A 12,548-nucleotide genomic window follows, 5' to 3' on the forward strand; every position below is an offset into this window, starting at 1 on the left:
CCCAGTCCATGAGTTCAAGCCCAAGACGGAAAAAAAAAAAAAATGTGGGATATTCAGGGTTAGGGATGATTAATGTCGAATGATTAATCTTCACTCAGCAGCAGAAAATACTGTACAAAGCAGATCATGGTTGAAAACACCTGATCCCACTCCCTAAAGCATCCTTAAGTTTATGGTACCCTAAACAATGTCCTAAAAAGTAAGAGTGCTTGCCTATCATGCAAAGGACCTATTATTGCATAAGCAATAATAAAACAAAAACAAAAAGATCTGGCTTTTTCCCCCTATTTCTAGAATTTGTTTTGTCAGGTATTCAGAAGAATTACACCTCGGGGTTCAGAAGATGTTCAGAAGAATTACACCTTTGGGTTCTTTTAGATGTTCAGAAGATTTATACCTTTGAGTTCTTCCACTAAATATAACCTCCTTTAGTCTGTGTGCATAACGTCCTTATCGATCATGCTCAGTTAAGCTTTATATCTAGCTTCCACATATGAGAGAAAACAATGCATCATTTGTCTCTCTGAGCTTGGCTTACCTCAATTAACACAGTTTATTCTAGATCTACCCATTTACCTGAAAATTATTATATTATTCTCTCTAATGAATGAGTAAAATTCCATTGTGGATAGACACCACACATTTTTTATCCACGCATGTATTGTAGGACGTCTGGGCTGTTTCCATAACTTGGCCATTGTGAAGAGGGCAGCAGTGAAAAGATGTGCAAGTATCTTTACCACATCCTAACTTGTAATATTCTGGGTAGATGCCCAAGAGTGGTATGGCTGGGTTGTAGGGCAGATGTGTGTTTTTTTGAGGAATCTCCAATCCAACATCCAGAGTTGTTGCACTAGTTGGCATTCCCACCAACAGTGCAATACAGTTCCTTGTCAGCATTTATTATTGTTCAAATTCTTTTTTTTTTTTTTTTTTGGCCAGTCCTGGGGCTTGTACTCAGGGCACTATCCTTGGGTTTTCTCAAGGCCAGAGCTTTACCACTTGAACCATAGCACCACTTCCAGTTTTTTCTTTAGATGTAGTACCAAGGAATAAAACCTGGGTCTTTGTGCATGCTGGGTAAACAATTTACCACTATGCCAAACTCCCAGCCCTATTGTTCGAATTCTTGATGTTGGCCAATCTAAGTGGGGTGAGATGGAAATTTCAATGTTGTTTTGATTTGTACTTCCTTTATGCCCAGGTATGTTGGGCATTTTCTCATTTTTTTTTTATTTGCCATTCTTTCTTCTTCTTCTGAGAAATCTCTACTTGGTTCCTTTGCTCATTTATTGATTGGTTTATTGGTTTGGGGGCAGTTTAATTTCTTAACCTCCTGTATATTTTGGATATTCGGCCTTTGTTCTACATATTGCTGGTAAATATATTCTCCCAGTTTATTAGCTGTCTAGTTTAATAACTACATCCTTTGCTGTCCAGAAACTTAGTTTGATACAATCACATTTGTTAAATCGCTCCTATTTGCTGTGCCCGAGCCTCTTCTCAAAAAAAAAAAAAAATTCCTGCTTATGCCTGTAAGTTCTAATGTTTCTCCTATTCCACCTTGCAGTAGTTTGAAAATTTCAGTTCTGATATTGTGGCCTATGATCCACTTTGAGTTGATACTAGTACATGGTGACAGAGAACCAATTTTAGTTTTCAACATATGAATGTCCAGTTTCCCTACACCAATGGCTTTGAGTCATGATCCTCACATCTCAACCTCCTGAATAGCTAGGATTACAGGCGTGAGCCACTGCACCCTGGCTATACATATTTTTATCTTCATCATCTATTATTCAATTGTCTAAAGTTAATAGCCATACCTTCTCTTGGATATAATGTACCATTTCTGAAAATGAAGGCATCTGCTTAGAAACATTTTCTTTTGAGTTTCTCCCAGGAAGACACCTTAATACCCGCTGTGCTTCTCCATGAACTTCTTCTCGTCTATCAGAAAGAAAAATAAACTTAATCAACTAGAGAATTTTTTTAAAAAATGCTACTTGGAAGCTAGAGCTCTAAGAAAATGTCTTAAAATATATTTTTGTCTACCTATGTAGTCAATAAAATGCAGTATAAAAAAATTACTTGCTATTTTGGAAATTTAATGAGATTTGAAGTCATATGCCTTATACATTTTATTCTTACAGGAAAAACAAGTTAGGATGCTACAATTCATAAATACCCACATGCGTGCTTTACCCCTATAAAAGTAAAGACATGGTTGGGTACCAGTGGCTCATGCATGCAATCCCAGCTACTCTGGAGGCTGAGATCTGAGGACTACAATTTGAAGCTACCCAGGCAGGAAAGTCCATGAGATTCTTATCTCCAATTAACCAAAAAAAAAGCCAGAAGTGAAGCTGTGGCTCAAGTGGTAGAGTGCTACCTTGAGCAGAAAAAGCTAAGGAAACTGGGTAATGGTGGCTCACACTTGTAATCCTAGCTATACAAGAGGCTAAGATATGAGGCTAAGACAGCCCAGGCAATAAAGGCCATGAGACTCTTACCTATCTCTTATCCCACCCTGGAAACCAGAAGTGGAATGGTGGCTCAAAATATCAGAATGCAAATTTTAAATGGAAAAAGCTTAGAGTCAAGCCCCACAACAACGAAAAAGAGGTAAGGGACAGTGCCCAGGCCCTGAGTTTAAGCCCTAGGACCAGCATAGACTCAAATTCAAATTAACATCTTTTGAAACTTACGGATCTCCAGCAGCCAGTAGAAGTAAATATCTGGAAGGTATATGATCTGAAGGAAACACCGTGCTGGCAAATTTCACAGCTACTTGTCGAACTTGAACTTCAGGCTATTGGATACATAAAACACACCAATATCCACCCCCCCAAAAAAAATTTAGTTATCATTAACTCGGTCTATTCATGATAATTCATCCTAACTGAAAACTATTCAAAATTTAAGTTTACAGATTAATAAATATGTGCCTAAATAAAGTAAAATAAAGACATCATTTGTTCAATATCTCTCTTTGGCAGGGGAAGGTGCTGAGGATCAAACACAAGGCCTAACACAAGTACTCTACCAGTGAACTACACCTCAGCCTTGTTCAAGACCTTAAATTCCATATATGTTTTTGAGTCAGTGCCATCACATAAAATGTAGTTTTGTGAGTACATTTAATAAGAGCCTCCAAGTAAAGCAGGAAATATGTACAAAGACCTTAACTATAGAATCTTTTTGTGCATGTATATCTTCAGCACAAGCTTGGGGACTAAAGTCTCTGGTGACAGTTTTTGACCATTATCTCTGCCTGCTCAGGTCTCAAATGCCTCAGCTGAAATTTAAGTGTTTTTCAAAGAACAGAATCAGAGCTTACTTGGAATTCTCACAAATTTGAAGGAAAAAAAAAAAACCACTGGGCCAGGAGTTTGGCCTAGTGGTTAAAGTGCTTGCCTAGCATGCATGAAGACCCGGGTTCGATTCCTTGGTACCACATACATAGAAAAAAGCCGGAAGTGGTGCTGAGGCTCAAGTGGTAGAGCTCTAGCTTTGAGAAAGTCCAAGGACAGTGCTCAGGCCCTGAGCTCAAGCCCAGGACTGGCAAAAAAAAAAAAAAAAAAAAACCACTTCCAACATTCTCAGAAATGACCTAAAGTTAACAATGACTATATAAATATATTCACTTAAGTTAGATCAATAATTTAGGAATGCAAAGTTCAACAGGCTGTAGGATTTATTGATGCTGAAGGCTTACTCTCTTATATCTTTCCTTCTCCAGAACTCATTCCTCCAGACACACACACACAAGTAAAATACTAAGAAATATATACTGTCCCATTCATTCTAATATAGTTGTTAGTATTCCTCAGGCTACATTAAAGAACTAGTTTAAATTATACTATTTAGCCTAAAGTTCAGTTTCTTTAATACAGTCTGTAAAATAAAAGTAGTTTTGCATTGTATATAATACTGCTACATGATTTCAGTGGCAGAGAATAGAATTCATATCTACAAGAATTATTACTTACAACATGATCTAGAGAAGGCTTTCTGGATTCTATCTAATGAGCTATCAGATAAGCTATGAACCAGTAAACTAGACACCAGGAGCAAATGACAATGGGAATGTCTACACGGTGAGTGTTTGAGTATACATAACTCCACAATTTAATCCTATTTTAACAGAAATCAGATATCTTTCTGAGACACTAAGAGTTCCCTCAATATATTTAAGTCATCTCATCCCAGTTTAAGTACATATAATTTATATTAATTTCACCAAGATTTATTGGCATCATTCCCTTTTCCAGTGCCCAACTCAAGACAAAAAAACTAAAGCAAAACTGAATGAGTAATTTCATACTGTATATTGCATAACACATATAAGTGTCTACAGGCATTTTAAATTCCCTGAATACTTCCATTTAATCTACTATAAAAGAAAAAAGAAGGGCCGGGAGTTTGGCCTAGTGGTAGAGTGCTTGCCTAGCATGCACAAAGACCCAGGTTCAATTCCTCTGTACCACATACATTGAAAAAAGCTGGCAGTGGTGCTGTGGCTCAAGTGGTAGAGCACTAGCCTTGAGAAAGTCCAAGGACAGTGCTCAGGCTTTGAGTTCAAGCCCCAGGACTGGCACAAAAAAAAAAGAAAAGAAAAAAGAACATACATAATACTAGCCTATTTGTTTTAACAGACTCTTTAATGTCATTGTTTCCTTCTCCTTTTCTGTACCAATATTACCTAGGAACTGTTCTGCAGCTGGCTGTAGTACTCACCTACTATTTAAGAAAGCACAACATTTTCAATGTGGAAGGCGTGGCATCAATAGCCTTCCATAGGAACACTATAAACAACAGCATCACTTGAATTCATTCCCTAAAGTCAGATTCCCATCATGGGGAATTAAAAGTAGAACATATGTCACAAAAATTAATCTAATAGGAGCCAGGAGTTTGGCCTAGTGGTAGAGTACCCGCCTAGCAAGCACAAAGACGGTGGGTGGTTCAATTCCTCCATCCACATACACAGAAAAAGCCAGAAATGGTTTTGTGGCTCAAATGGCAGAATACTAGGCCTTGAAAAAGCCCAAGGACAGAACTCAGGCCCTGAACTCAAGCCCAGGGACTGGCAAAAAAAAAAGTAATAATAATTTTTTTAATTAATCTAATAATGGAATGGAAGTTTGGCCTAGTAGTAAAGTGCTTGCCTAGCATACACAAAGACCCAGGTTCAATTCCTTAGTACCACATACATAGAAAAGGCCAGAAGTGGTGCTGTGGCTCAAGTGGTAGAGTACTAGGCCTTGAGAAAGTCCAAGGACAGTGCTCATGCCCTGAGTTCAAGCCCCAGGACTAGCAAAGAAAAAAAATTAATCTATTGGGGCTGGGAATGTGGCTTAGTGGTAGAGTGCTTGCCTAGCATGCATGAAGCCCTGAGTTCCATTCTTCAGTACCACATAAACAGAAAAGGGCAGAAGTGGTGCTGTAGCTCAAGTATCAAGTGTCAGAGTGCTAGCGTTGAGCAAAAAGAAGCTCAGAGACAATGTCCAGTCCCTAAATTCAAGGCTCAAGACAAAAAAAAAAAAAAAAAAAAAAATTAGTCAGGCAGTGGTGGCTCACGTCCAGGAAGTTGAGATCTAAAGATCATGATTCAAAGCCAACCTGGGTACTAAATTCTATGAGAGTCTTACCTCCAACTAACTACCAGAAAACCAGAAGTGGTGCTGTGGCCCAAGTGGTAGGGGATCAGCCTTGAGCTAAAGAGCTCAGAGACCGTGCCCAGGACCAGACAAGCCCCAGGACAAACCAAAAAAGAAAATAATTTATTTAATAAAGATAAAAGTAATTCAAATTTTGTTCCTAGAAACAGAATACACTCAGAGTATGGTTTAGTAGTAGAGCACTTGGCTAGTATAAACAAGGCCCAGGATCTAATCCCCAGAAATTCTGTAAAGAAATACTACAACAACACAGAAAGGACTAGAAGATATGTGTTGTTAGGTCATATATGCCAAGGACAGAAAAACAAATTCTACATGATTTCACTCAGATGTAAAACCTAAAAAAGTTGATCTCAGAGAAATTGGGTTTAGAACAATGGTTACCAACATCTTTGGCAAAATAGAGTATAGGAAAAGATAGGGAAAGACTGACATAGATATCAAGTTAGATAAAAGAAGTTCTGCTAGGGCTGGGAGTTTGGCCTAGTGGTTAAAGTGCTTGCCTAGCATGCATGAAGACCCGGGTTCGATTCCTTGGTACCACATACATAGAAAAAAGCCGGAAGTGGTGCTGAGGCTCAAGTGGTAGAGCTCTAGCCTTGAGAAAGTCCAAGGACAGTGCTCAGGCCCTGAGCTCAAGCCCAGGACTGGAAAAAAAAAAAAAAAAAAGAAGTTCTGCTAGTCTAGTGCATCACAGGTAACTGCAGATCACTATAATATCCTGTACTTTTTTTCAAAAAAGCTAAAATTTTTAATTTTATACCACCAAGAAATGATGTTTGTGGATAGGTGTGCCTTAATTTGAATAGCATACTATGTAAAATGTACTGAAACATCATATGATGTTGATGTGATCATATGATAAATGTATACAAATAGTATAAATATCTTTAAAAAAAAAAAGTAAGCTGAGCACTGGTGGTTCACACCTGTAATCTTAGCTACTGAGGAGTTTAATATCTGAGGATTATGGTTCAAAACAAGCCTGGTGCAAGAAAGTCTATGAAACGCTAATCTCCAATTAACCACAACAAAGCCAGAAATGGAGAAGTAGATCAAGTGGTAGGAGTAGTAGATCAAGTAGTAGAGTACTAGCTCTGAGCACTAAAGCTCAAGGACAGCACTCAGACCCTGAGTTCGAGCCCAAGGACCAATACCAAAATAACAACAATAATAATAATAACAATGATTATATAATGTCTTTATAGCAGCCACTGCCATTCACAATGAACCTACCTTTATTAAGTACGAAGCCACAAGTGCCTCCATCAGAGTTCGCTGGGCTCCTTCTAAAGTACTATATGCTCCAACCATCATAGACAATGCTTCCTGGATAGCGAGTCGAGTCTCAGGTTCTTCCTATAAAGAAAATAAAAAGTGTTTCCCTCCCCTATTCATTTGGTAAGCATCCAAAAGAGTATAAACCCATCAGCTATTTCCCTACCTTGCACAAGGCTTCAAAAAGCTGCTGCACAAGAGCTATATCCTTAGTAAATAATTGGGGCATTCGACTGTAAGAGAATATGAGAGGATTATTAGTACCATAAATTTCCATGAGATGAAAAAGGGAGAAAAAAAATACACAGAAATTGTCCTGAACTCACATTTTCATCCCCCTGAATACAAAGTCGGCATCATCGGATTGCTTCCCTCAAGAGCTGATTATTTTTTAAAGCAAGATATTTAATTCTTCAACTATATAATCCAACTAACCCTAATTAATACATGTATTTTCTTTCCCAGATAATTCTTTTATAATATTCCATGCATTCAGTTAACATTTCTGATTTTAACATCAAAGAGGTAATACCAAACTGCAATTTAAAATAAAAGCCATCGTAGTAAAGGGCTTTGTTACTTCATGTCAACAGACAAGGGACTAGGTTTGCTGACAACCCTGTGCTTTGTAAATGGACATAGGGCCACTTTCTTCTGAATCTCAAAGCTTCCCCTACACAGTAAAGAAGAGTTAAGACCCAGACTACACCAACCAATATAGAACCTGTACTTGGGGCTATAACAGCATGTGGTACCATTGAGATCTTCATTTCTGTTTCCCTGCTTTGAAATACAGCAAAGGGAGATGGAACTAAGAGGAATTAGAAAGATGACGTCATACTGAGAAGGAAATAAATCCATCTTTTGGAATAGAGCCAAATGCACAGACTCTTGTCAGAAAAAGAGAATCGTTAGACAAACCTTGATCCCTGTGATTATAACACTTAGTTTTAAGTAGCGAGGACATTTAAGATTAATCAAATGTATTAAGGGCACACAAATTATATTCTATAATGACATAATTCAATTCAAAAATGTAGTAACACATCTTCAAAAGTACCACTGGGAATGTGGCTTAATGGTAGAGTGCTTGCCTATCGTCCATGAAGCCCTGGGTTTGATTCTTCAGTATTACATAAATAGAAAAAGTCAGAAAAGTACATTAAGACGTATCACATCATTTTTTTTTCTCCTACAATGATGACATCTCTAAACAACCTGTGGGTATTACATACATTCTCTTTATTCTCCATCCGCTATTAAATGCCACATAACATTTCTTGTCTGCCAACAAGGTATCTCTCACTAAAAAAAAGGTTTACTCACCTGGAAAGTTTTCCAACAGCTGTATATGCCATTGACAGTAGTTTAGGGTCCTTGAAATTAAAAGAAAAAAAAGAAAAGAAAGAAAAGGAAAAGGAAAAGAACAACAAAAACAAAACAGACAAAACAAAAAGTACAGTAAACAGTAAAACCTTTTCGCTGCAATTACATGATTTATCCTACTCCTTGTTAAACCTACATCTCATTCTACTTAAGCACATGATAATGATATCTGGACAACAAAAATATCCAAACCCAGAATCTATCACACTACTTAAAGGAAAAACAAAACAAAAACTCACATCACTAACTTATTCTACAAGAGAAAGGCTATGATTCCATATGAAAGGTTTCTCTTATCTGATCCTATAATCAAGATATTTTCAACACCATATCACTCATCTACACACTAAGAGAATAGCTTAAATTATCAGAAAATTTATCATTGGTCTGGCAGACAATCCTTCTCACAACAAAATTGCAGTAAATAGAAATGTAATTTTCTGAAGCTCTGAACTGTAATAAACAGCTTCTCTATAACTAACGTAGGCAATCAGAATAATCAAATGAATTAGTAAGGTTCGCTCCTGAAGATAATGACAGAACTTTACTTGGTTTTATGAAAAATAATGGTTGAATTACTAAGAATGTAGTAACAAGTGCCAGGTAAAGTTTATACATTTAATCCAGAATTCTCCCTTCTATCTATCAACAGACATTCTCATCGATTCATCAGTTAAGAAGGCAGGCAGCTGTCACCTGAAAGTAGGAAGATTAGGTTCCTGTGGTTTAACTGCATTCTATTACCTATTTTGAAATATGTAGGTTCTCTCTAAAATCCCCTAAGCATTTTTATTTCTACCAATCATCCTCAAAGCATCTGATTATTTACGCCACAAATGAGTGAAAGATGGTCTAAACTTTAAAAAGCAGTCACACATTATTCAGTACAATTTGAAAAAACAAAAACAAAAAAACTAAGAGAGCTAAGCTGCCACTTATGCCCAAAGCACAGCTGAGTAACAAATGAACACCTTTTTTTAAGTCATATCTACAAGTTGACCTCGACTGGGTTGAAAAACTTTACATGTATTAAGCCATTTATTTTCGCAATAATACAATGAGGTAATATTATTATTTTCCTTTTTCTGATAAGAAACAAAGGTCCAAATAATTTAAATAACTCACCAAAGAATAAACCTAAATTCAAATTCAATTCTCACTTCAGATGGCAAGATTTCTAACTACATACTATTAAAATATGCATTCATGTTCAACTATGACTAAATGAATGCTGACTAAATTTCTTAAAAATCTTACCTTTTTAAGTTATTATAAAATTTTTGAGATAGAAAAATACAAAAGGGAAAAATAGGATTCGAGAACCTATAATCAAAGGAATCCTAGTCCCTCCTAATTTAGGAATCAAAAATTTACTGAATGCATGTTTTGACAGGATTCTGAATTAATAAAATCTCTACCCTTAACATCATTTACCAGTAGAAAACAAATCCAAATAACTTCATATGGAAACAAACCATAAAATAAGTATCCTTGAATATCATTTTTGTATAGTGGTATAAAACAGACTTGCTTTAAAATATGTAATTTAAGGAAGTGGTAAGACCCCAAGATATATATTAGTCTTAACATTTATTTCTAAAGGGAAAAAAAAGTTTTAAAAAAGGGCAGTAATTTCTGAAATCTGTACCACTTCAAGTAAAACTGTTAATAATGAATAATATCAGACATTAACTACATCAACATGTAGACCAGAAAGACTCATTCCAGGAAATACTTTAAATTATAAAATGTTAAAATTTAAAATGCAAATCGCTTACCTCTTTATATTCATTGATTAGCTTCGTGAGGCCATTCAAAAGCATTGGACCTAGTGGTTTAATCTTGACTTCTGGACAGCTTTTAAAAAAAAAAAAAAATATATATATATATACACACACACACACACACACACACACACATATATATGAGCACAGAGCAAGATAAGGATATTTCAAATTATGTTTTAAAGCAAGATAAGAATCACATTTCCAGTGATTACTTAGAAATATCTGAGACAAATGAAGTAACCACTCTATTAAAGCCAAAGATTTTAGGATGAAAACATAATTGCTTTCTAGATAAGACAGAAAACAATACACCTGAACCATTTGGTCATTCTGCCAGCTACAAATTTTTTTTCTGTCAGTCCTGGGGCTTGAACTCAGGGCTTGACCACTGTCCCTGAGATTTTTCAAAGTTAGCACTCTACCACTTGAGCCACAGCACCATTTCCAGCTTTTTCTGTGTATGTGGTACCAAGAAATCAAACCTAGGGCTTCGTGCTTGCTAGGATAAGCACTTTACCACTAGGCCAAACTCCTGGCCCCTTCAGTTACAAATTCTATAGTTAACATCATTCAGAAAACTTACGTTATACAAATGTGATGTATAAATTGCAGGGACAATGTTCTTAACTTTGAATTTGTGTTTGTCCCAAAAAGTCCATCATATACCACCTGTATAAAAGGAACAAAGTCAAGGGCAATAATTAGCAAAAATGTCAATTTACTATTTTCCAATAAAAGTTAGAAGTCAACGGTGGTCTTTTCACACTATAAAGTTCCTCAAAGTTAATGCATTTGTTTCTTACACACAGTCATTCTTAGAAAGCCAGTTTGTAGTTCCTATCAGTAGTGTATAATTCACAAGTCTGCAAAGTGTGTGTCTACTACTGGGGAGCAATGAAGTGTTAACACTATAGTGGGCCACCACTCTGCCTTCTACACCACATAAACAAATAAGATCACTCAGGAACAGTAAACTTTCCTAATGTAATCATTCAAACCCAATTATATTAAAAGTGTCACACACAAAAAAATCATCAAAATAGAAACATTCTAAAAATGTACAGTTCAGATATGCAGTTCCACATATCGTGTCTAAAAAGAAAAATGTGTGAGTCCCATGTGGCATCCAACAAGTTCCAGTATTAAACACCAATATCAATGATCCCTAAGCCACTCAAATCCATACTTTTTATGAAAAATATTACTGTTACACTTTAAAAAAGTCTGCAAATACATTCCTAAAATTATAGATTGCTCATACTTTATTAAAATGAACAAAAGCATCAAAAAACCCTTTTTACTGCTGCTTTTTAAATTACTGTCAATACTCTGCCCATATTTAATAGCAACATGTAGGCTAGAGACTAGCACTGAGCTTCTGGCTCTAAAATTACCACTGTACTAAGTACCATGAGATTTAAAAACAAGTATTTCGAAACAAACCAAGATACTACATCTACTGACAAGTTTTTTTTCTTTTAAAAATGTTATTGTTATTAGAAATATAATGTATAGAAGGGTTACAGTTATGTAAGTCAGGTAAAGAGTACATTTCTTTTTTTTCATATATTTTTTATTGTAATTAATAGAAGGGTTACATGATATTTGCCAGATAGACGGTGCATTAATTCCCATACATTGATACCCTTTCACATGTCTTGGTCCCCATTTCCCTCCCCCCCACCCCCACCTATTGACAAGTTTTTAAAAAGTAATCCCTTACATTAAAAATGATACCAAACAAAATATATTCCAATATTACATTATTTGGTTCATGTTTCCTTTTTACACTATCATATTATATAGAATAATACAGTTTAAAGCCACCAAGGAATTGGACTCAGGTCTTCATGCATGCTAGGCAAGCACTCTACTACTAGTGCTATGTTATCTCTCATCTCTTTTGCTGTCCCTTGGTTATCTCATATTGTTACAGTATTTTACTTTGTTATCTGATATATTGGATAAATGCATATTAGGTTATTTGAAACTGTATAGGGAAGGGGGGAAAACAAGATGAGGGGCGGGGGTGGGGGGAGGGAAATGGGGACCAAGACATGAGAAAGGGTATCAATGTATGTGAAGTAATGCACCTTCTATCTAGTGAATACAATGTAACCCTTCTATTAATTACAATAAAAAATATATGAAAAAAAACAATAATACAGTTTAATAAAAGCAAAAGGACTAATTGGAATGTTAAATGAGGTTCTATGGAAAAAAATTAAATTAATTGCATACATATTCCATGTGAAGAACAGTGCTGAGTGTTTTTATGTGTTCAAAACAGAAATGAAATTAACACTTGCCTTCTTAAAAGTGTATCAGGAGGGCCGGGAGTTTGGCCTAGTGGTTAAAGTGCTTGCCTAGCATGCATGAAAACCCGGGTTCAATTCCTCGGTATCACATACAC

The 12,548-nt window shown here is 36.0% G+C and overlaps 1 protein-coding gene across 5 annotated transcripts in view; it reads right to left on the reverse strand.

Annotated features, from left to right (window-relative positions):
* Nucleotides 1-12,548, reverse strand: part of Ecpas (Ecm29 proteasome adaptor and scaffold) — a 117,177-nt gene that overhangs the window by 54,041 nt on the left and 50,588 nt on the right. For all 5 annotated transcript variants that reach the window (XM_090330425.1, XM_090330424.1, XM_090330421.1 and 2 more), the window contains 7 exons: nt 10,719-10,804; nt 10,127-10,205; nt 8,289-8,338; nt 7,129-7,195; nt 6,921-7,043; nt 2,709-2,812; nt 1,827-1,950 (listed from right to left, as the gene is read on the reverse strand). In XM_090330425.1, the coding sequence (XP_090186551.1) occupies nt 1,827-1,950; nt 2,709-2,812; nt 6,921-7,043; nt 7,129-7,195; nt 8,289-8,338; nt 10,127-10,205; nt 10,719-10,804 (633 nt within the window). The remainder of the gene's footprint in view (nt 1-1,826; nt 1,951-2,708; nt 2,813-6,920; nt 7,044-7,128; nt 7,196-8,288; nt 8,339-10,126; nt 10,206-10,718; nt 10,805-12,548) is intronic.

This window comes from Megascapheus bottae, chromosome 3 (assembly GCF_031878675.1).
Source record: "Megascapheus bottae isolate mThoBot1 chromosome 3, mThoBot2.hap1, whole genome shotgun sequence".
In the NCBI taxonomy this organism is placed as follows: Eukaryota; Metazoa; Chordata; class Mammalia; order Rodentia; family Geomyidae; genus Megascapheus; species Megascapheus bottae.